This window comes from Salvelinus alpinus, chromosome 23 (genome assembly GCF_045679555.1).
Source record: "Salvelinus alpinus chromosome 23, SLU_Salpinus.1, whole genome shotgun sequence".
In the NCBI taxonomy this organism is placed as follows: Eukaryota; Metazoa; Chordata; class Actinopteri; order Salmoniformes; family Salmonidae; genus Salvelinus; species Salvelinus alpinus.
The window spans coordinates 1,223,214-1,231,531 of NC_092108.1; the positions used below are offsets into that span (position 1 = coordinate 1,223,214).

The 8,318-nt window shown below is 45.4% G+C and overlaps 1 protein-coding gene across 1 annotated transcript in view; it reads left to right on the plus strand.

The window, feature by feature from the left end:
* Positions 1-2,567: 2,567 nt before the first annotated feature.
* Positions 2,568-8,318, plus strand: part of rgs20 (regulator of G protein signaling 20) — an 80,005-nt gene continuing 74,254 nt past the window's right edge. Inside the window, exon 1 of the mRNA XM_071362812.1 lies at positions 2,568-2,941. Within this exon, the coding sequence (XP_071218913.1) occupies positions 2,711-2,941 (231 nt within the window). The 5' untranslated portion in view covers positions 2,568-2,710. The remainder of the gene's footprint in view (positions 2,942-8,318) is intronic.

Sequence of the window (8,318 nt, forward strand, 5' to 3'; positions counted from 1 at the left end):
CCTACAGCCTACCTCTACCCTACAGTCTACCTCTACCCTACAGACTACTTCTACCCTACAGACTACCTCTACCCCACAGCCTACCTCTACCCTACAGCCTACCTCTACCCTACAGCCTACCTCTACCCTACAGACTACCTCTACCCCACAGCCTACCTCTACCCTACAGCCTACCTCTACCCTACAGCCTTACTCTACCCTACCTCTACCCTACAGCCTACCTCTACCCTACAGCCTACCTCTACCCTACAGCCTACCTCTACCCTACAGCCTACCTCTACCCTACAGTCTACCTCTACCCTACAGCCTACCTCTACCCTACAGCCCACCTCTACCCTACAGCCTACCTCTACCCTACAGCCTACCTCTACCCTACAGTCTACCTCTACCCTACAGCCTACTTCTACCCTACAGACTACCTCTACCCCACAGCCTACCTCTACCCTACAGCCTACCTCTACCCTACAGACTACCTCTACCCCACAGCCTACCTCTACCCTACAGCCTTACTCTACCCTACACCCTACCTCTACCCTACAGCCTACCTCTACCCTACAGCCTACCTCTACCCCACAGCCTACCTCTACCCCACAGCCTACCTCTACCCTACAGTCTACCTCTACCCTACAGCCTACCTCTACCCTACAGCCTACCTCTACCCTACAGCCTACCTCTACCCTATAGCCTACCTCTACCCTACAGCCTACCTCTACCCTACAGCCTACCTCTACCCTACAGCCTACCTCTACCCTACACCCTACCTCCACCCCACAGCATACCTCTACCCTACAGCCTACCTCTACCCTACAGCCTACCTCTACCCTACAGCCTACCTCTACCCTACAGCCTACCTCTACCCTACAGCCTACCTCTACCCTATAGCCTACCTCTACCCTACAGCCTACCTCTACCCTACAGCCTACCTCTACCCTACAGCTTACCTCTGGCAGACATCATTACAGCACTGCCCATCATCACACGATCAGGCAGACATCATTACAGCACTGCCCATCATTACAGCACTGCCCATCATTACAGCACTGCCCATCATTACAGCACTGCCCATCGTTCTGACTGTGCCATACACACTAACACATCGTTTTTCTTAATCTGCCCTAAGCCTGTGGGATGCATTGAACCACATTAGTACTGTGGAATCAGGATAACATCCAGTGGGATGGAACACGCAGGGTCATAATCCCCTCCTGTCTTCTAACCAGGCTCACTGTCAACACAAAGCTGATACTGGGGGTCAGAGACGCTACGATAGGCTAGGTAGTTCGCTCTTCTCTGGTCAGAAACACTACGCTACGATAGGCTAGGTAGTTAGCTCTTCTCTGGTCAGAAACACTACGCTACGATAGGCTAGGTAGTTAGCTCTTCTCTGGTCAGAAACACTATGCTACGATAGGCTAGGTAGTTAGCTCTTCTCTGGTCAGAAACACTATGCTACGATAGGCTAGGTAGTTAGCTCTTCTCTGGTCAGAAACACTACGCTACGATAGGCTAGGTAGTTAGCTCTTCTCTGGTCAGAAACACTATGCTACGATAGGCTAGGTAGTTAGCTCTTCTCTGGTCAGAAACACTATACTACAATAGGCTAGATAGCTAGCTCTTCTCTGGTTAAGCTAGGTAGTTAGAGAGAGGATCTGCAACAATGCTTCAGAGGTATGATACAAAGACAGGCTGGGACAGAGTGTTAACTCTTAGGTAGTGTTAGAGAGGCAGGGAGACAGGGAGGTAGAGAGAGAGAGAGAGAGAGAGAGAGAGAGAGAGAGAGAGAGAGAGAGAGAGAGAGAGAGAGAGAGAGAGAGAGAGAGAGAGAGAGAGAGAGATACAGACAGAGGTAGCGAGGTAGGGAGGTAGAGAGAGTGAGAGAGAGAGAGAGCGTGAGAGAGGTAGCGAGAGGTAGAGAGACAGGGAGGTGGAGAGAGAGAGAGAGAGAGTAGAGAGGCAGAGAGACACAGACAGAGGTAGAGAAAGAGAGAGCGGTAGGGAGAAAGGGAGGTGGACAGAGAGAGAGAGAGAGAGAGAGAGAGAGGTAGAGAGATAGATAGAGGGAGAGAGAGATACAGACAAAGGTAGAGAGAGGTAGAGAGATACAGACAGAGGTAGAGAGAAGAAGGGAAGTGGAGCGACTGACAGAGAGGATGGAAACGGTAGGGATGTAGGGAGACAGTGGTAGAGGTACAGAGAGAGGTAGAGGTACAGAGAGAGGTAGAGGTACAGAGAGAGGTAGAGGTACAGAGTAGAGGTAGAGGTACAGAGAGAGGTAGAGGTACAGAGAGAGGTAGAGGTACAGAGAGAGGTAGAGGTACAGAGTAGAGGTAGAGGTACAGAGAGAGGTAGAGGTACAGAGTAGAGGTAGAGGTACAGAGAGAGAGAGAGGTACAGAGAGAGGTAGAGGTACAGAGTAGAGGTAGAGGTACAGAGAGAGGTAGAGGTACAGAGAGAGGTAGAGGTACAGAGAGAGGTAGAGGTACAGAGAGAGGTAGAGGTACAGAGTAGAGGTAGAGGTACAGAGTAGAGGTAGAGGTACAGAGTAGAGGTAGAGAGTGAAGGAGAAATAGCGATAGCAGTAGGTAGAGAGAGAGACAGAGAGTTTGAGAGACCGTGTCCTAGCAGAGTCTTCTGATGTGTTCAGGATGTCCTGGAGGCTCCACTGAGGTGGTGGGGCTCTGATGATGCCGCTGATGACCACCCCTGACACATGCTAGCTGCTGGGGTGTGGATGGTGGGAGGCCTGTGCGTTCGAGGGATAGGCCACACTCGGGCCTTGATGTGGCATCACATCCTGGGGCTGCTGAGGGTCTGTCGTCAGGGCGAGGGATACCTAGCCCCAGGGACAGAAGACGGAGACCATGACAACAGAGACCATGATGAAAGGGAGCATGGCGACAGGGGTAATGGTGACGGGGACGAGGATGCAGTGTCCTCCCAGGTAAGACCTGGCAGAACTGTAACTATGGAACGAGTGAAAATGGGGATGTCTGATTTTGTAAACTTTGTAACGATCTATGCATTGCAGAAATATGACGAATTAGAATGATATCCCCACTCCCAACCATGAAAATGGTAGAAGTTTAGGTGTTGAATTTCAAATACTGAGAGACAAACCAAGAGAGAAGTAGTGAACCTCTGTGCTGCTCGTTATAGTATTGTTGTTATAGAAGGACTTGGACATTTGTACATCTATGAGTGATTGCAGTGTAGGGACCTGGCTGTACTATATCTATTAGTATCTGTAGTGGAGGGACATGGCTGTACTATATTAGTATCTGTAGTGGAGGGACCTGGCTGTACTACTTTAGTATCTGTAGTGGAGGGACCTGGCTGTACTATATCTATTAGTATCTGTAGTGGAGGGACCTGGCTGTACTATATTAGTATCTGTAGTGGAGGGACCTGGCTGTACTACATATATTAGTATCTGTAGTGGGACCTGGCTGTACTATATTAGTATCTGTAGTGGAGGGACATGGCTGTACTATATCTATTAGTATCTGTAGTGGAGGGACCTGGCTGAACTATATCTATTAGTATCTGCAGTGGAGGGACCTGGCTGTACTATATTAGTATCTGTAGTGAAGGGACCTGGCTGTACTATATTAGTATCTGTAGTGGAGGGACCTGGCTGTACTATATTAGTATCTGTAGTGGAGGGACCTGGCTGTACTATATCTATTAGTATCTGTAGTGGAGGGACCTGGCTGTACTATATTAGTATCTGTAGTGGAGGGACCTGGCTGTACTATATATTAGTATCTGTAGTGGAGGGACCTGGCTGTACTATATTAGTATCTGTAGTGGAGGGACCTGGCTGTACTATATATATTAGTATCTGTAGTGGAGGGACCTGGCTGTACTATATTAGTATCTGTAGTGGAGGGACCTGGCTGTACTATATCTATAAGTATCTGTAGTGGAGGGACCAGGCTGTACTATATCTATTAGTATCTGTAGTGGAGGGACCTGGCTGTACTATATTAGTATCTGTAGTGGAGGGACCTGGCTGTACTATATATATTAGTATCTGTAGTGGAGGGACCTGGCTGTACTATATTAGTATCTGTAGTGGAGGGACCTGGCTGTACTATATATATTAGTATCTGTAGTGGGACCTGGCTGTACTATATTAGTATCTGTAGTGGAGGGACATGGCTGTACTATATCTATTAGTATCTGTAGTGGAGGGACCTGGCTGAACTATATCTATTAGTATCTGCAGTGGAGGGACCTGGCTGTACTATATTAGTATCTGTAGTGAAGGGACCTGGCTGTACTATATTAGTATCTGTAGTGGAGGGACCTGGCTGTACTATATTAGTATCTGTAGTGGAGGGACCTGGCTGTACTATATCTATTAGTATCTGTAGTGGAGGGACCTGGCTGTACTATATTAGTATCTGTAGTGGAGGGACCTGGCTGTACTATATTAGTATCTGTAGTGGAGGGACCTGGCTGTACTATATTACGTCTCTGTAGTGGAGGGACCTGGCTGTACTATATATATTAGTATCTGTAGTGGAGGGACCTGGCTGTACTATATTAGTATCTGTAGTGGAGGGACCTGGCTGTACTATATCTATAAGTATCTGTAGTGGAGGGACCAGGCTGTACTATATCTATTAGTATCTGTAGTGGAGGGACCTGGCTGTACTATATTAGTATCTGTAGTGGAGGGACCTGGCTGTACTATATATATTAGTATCTGTAGTGGAGGGACCTGGCTGTACTATCTGTAGTGGAGGGACCTGGCTGTACTATATCTATTAGTATCTGTAGTGGAAGGACCTGGCTGTACTATATATATTAGTATCTGTAGTGGAAGGACCTGGCTGTACTATATATATTAGTATCTGTAGTGGAAGGACCTGGCTGTACTATATATATTAGTATCTGTAGTGGAGGGACCTGGCTGTACTATATATATTAGTATATGTAGTGGAGGGACCTGGCTGTACTATATATATTAGTATCTGTAGTGGAGGGACCTGGCTGTACTATATATATTAGTATATGTAGTGGAGGGACCTGGCTGTACTATATTAGTATCTGTAGTGGAGGGACCTGGCTGTACTATATTAGTATCTGTAGTGGAGGGACCTGGCTGTACTATATTAGTACCTGTAGTGGAGGGACCTGGCTGTACTATATTAGTATCTGTAGTGGAGGGACCTGGCTGTACTATATTAGTATCTGTAGTGGAGGGACATGGCTGTACTATATATATTAGTATCTGTAGTGGAGGGACCTGGCTGTACTATATTAGTATCTGTAGTGGAGGGACCTGGCTGTACTATATTAGTATCTGTAGTGGAGAGACCTGGCTGTACTATATTACTATCTGTAGTGGAGGGACCTGGCTGTACTATATTAGTATCTGTAGTGGAGGGACCTGGCTGTACTATATTAGTATCTGTAGTGGAGGGACCTGGCTGTACTATATTAGTATCTGTAGTGGAGGGACCTGGCTGTACTATATATATTAGTATCTGTAGTGGAGGGACCTGGCTGTACTCTATATATTAGTATCTGTAGTGGAGGGACCTGGCTGTACTATATCTATTAGTATCTGTAGTGGAGGGACCAGGCTGTACTATATCTATTAGTATCTGTAGTGGAGGGACCTGGCTGTACTATATTAGTATCTGTAGTGGAGGGACCTGGCTGTACTATATATATTAGTATCTGTAGTGGAGGGACCTGGCTGTACTATCTGTAGTGGAGGGACCTGGCTGTACTATATCTATTAGTATCTGTAGTGGAAGGACCTGGCTGTACTATATATATTAGTATCTGTAGTGGAAGGACCTGGCTGTACTATATATATTAGTATCTGTAGTGGAGGGACCTGGCTGTACTATATATATTAGTATATGTAGTGGAGGGACCTGGCTGTACTATATATATTAGTATCTGTAGTGGAAGGACCTGGCTGTACTATATATATATTAGTATCTGTAGTGGAGGGACCTGGCTGTACTATATATATTAGTATATGTAGTGGAGGGACCTGGCTGTACTATATATATTAGTATCTGTAGTGGAGGGACCTGGCTGTACTATATTAGTATCTGTAGTGGAGGGACCTGGCTGTACTATATTAGTATCTGTAGTGGAGGGACCTGGCTGTACTATATCTATTAGTATCTGTAGTGGAGGGACCTGGCTGTACTATATTAGTATCTGTAGTGGAGGGACCTGGCTGTACTATATATATTAGTATCTGTAGTGGAGGGACCTGGCTGTACTATATATATTAGTATCTGTAGTGGAGGGACCTGGCTGTACTATATTAGTATCTGTAGTGGAGGGACCTGGCTGTACTATATATATTAGTATCTGTAGTGGACGGACCTGGCTGTACTATATATATTAGTATCTGTAGTGGAGGGACCTGGCTGTACTATATATATTAGTATCTGTAGTGGAGGGACCTGGCTGTACTATATATATTAGTATATGTAGTGGAGGGACCTGGCTGTACTATATATATTAGTATCTGTAGTGGAGGGACCTGGCTGTACTATATTAGTATCTGTAGTGGAGGGACCTGGCTGTACTATATTAGTATCTGTAGTGGAGGGACCTGGCTGTACTATATATATTAGTATCTGTAGTGGAGGGACCTGGCTGTACTATATATATTAGTATCTGTAGTGGAGGGACCTGGCTGTACTATATATATTAGTATCTGTAGTGGAGGGACCTGGCTGTACTATATATATTAGTATCTGTAGTGGAGGGACCTGGCTGTACTATATATATTAGTATCTGTAGTGGAGGGACCTGGCTGTACTATATATATTAGTATCTGTAGTGGAGGGACCTGGCTGTACTATATTAGTATCTGTAGTGGAGGGACCTGGCTGTACTATATTAGTATCTGTAGTGGAGGGACCTGGCTGTACTATATTAGTATCTGTAGTGGAGGGACCTGGCTGTACTATATTAGTATCTGTAGTGGAGGGACCTGGCTGTACTATATTAGTATCTGTAGTGGAGGGACCTGGCTGTACTATATATATTAGTATATGTAGTGGAGGGACCTGGCTGTACTATATATATTAGTATCTGTAGTGGAGGGACCTGGCTGTACTATATTAGTATCTGTAGTGGAGGGACCTGGCTGTACTATATTAGTATCTGTAGTGGAGGGACCTGGCTGTACTATATCTATTAGTATCTGTAGTGGAGGGACCTGGCTGTACTATATTAGTATCTGTAGTGGAGGGACCTGGCTGTACTATATATATTAGTATCTGTAGTGGAGGGACCTGGCTGTACTATATATATTAGTATCTGTAGTGGAGGGACCTGGCTGTACTATATTAGTATCTGTAGTGGAGGGACCTGGCTGTACTATATATATTAGTATCTGTAGTGGAGGGACCTGGCTGTACTATATATATTAGTATCTGTAGTGGAGGGACCTGGCTGTACTATATATATTAGTATCTGTAGTGGAGGGACCTGGCTGTACTATATATATTAGTATATGTAGTGGAGGGACCTGGCTGTACTATATATATTAGTATCTGTAGTGGAGGGACCTGGCTGTACTATATTAGTATCTGTAGTGGAGGGACCTGGCTGTACTATATTAGTATCTGTAGTGGAGGGACCTGGCTGTACTATATATATTAGTATCTGTAGTGGAGGGACCTGGCTGTACTATATATATTAGTATCTGTAGTGGAGGGACCTGGCTGTACTATATATATTAGTATCTGTAGTGGAGGGACCTGGCTGTACTATATATATTAGTATCTGTAGTGGAGGGACCTGGCTGTACTATATATATTAGTATCTGTAGTGGAGGGACCTGGCTGTACTATATATATTAGTATCTGTAGTGGAGGGACCTGGCTGTACTATATTAGTATCTGTAGTGGAGGGACCTGGCTGTACTATATTAGTATCTGTAGTGGAGGGACCTGGCTGTACTATATTAGTATCTGTAGTGGAGGGACCTGGCTGTACTATATTAGTATCTGTAGTGGAGGGACCTGGCTGTACTATATTAGTATCTGTAGTGGAGGGACCTGGCTGTACTATATTAGTATCTGTAGTGGAGGGACCTGGCTGTACTATATTAGTATCTGTAGTGGAGGGACCTGGCTGTACTATATTAGTATCTGTAGTGGAGGGACCTGGCTGTACTATATTAGTATCTGTAGTGGAGGGACCTGGCTGTACTATATTAGTATCTGTAGTGGAGGGACCTGGCTGTACTATATTAGTATCTGTAGTGGAGGGACCTGGCTGTACTATATTAGTATCTGTAGTGGAGGGACCAGGCTGTACTATATATA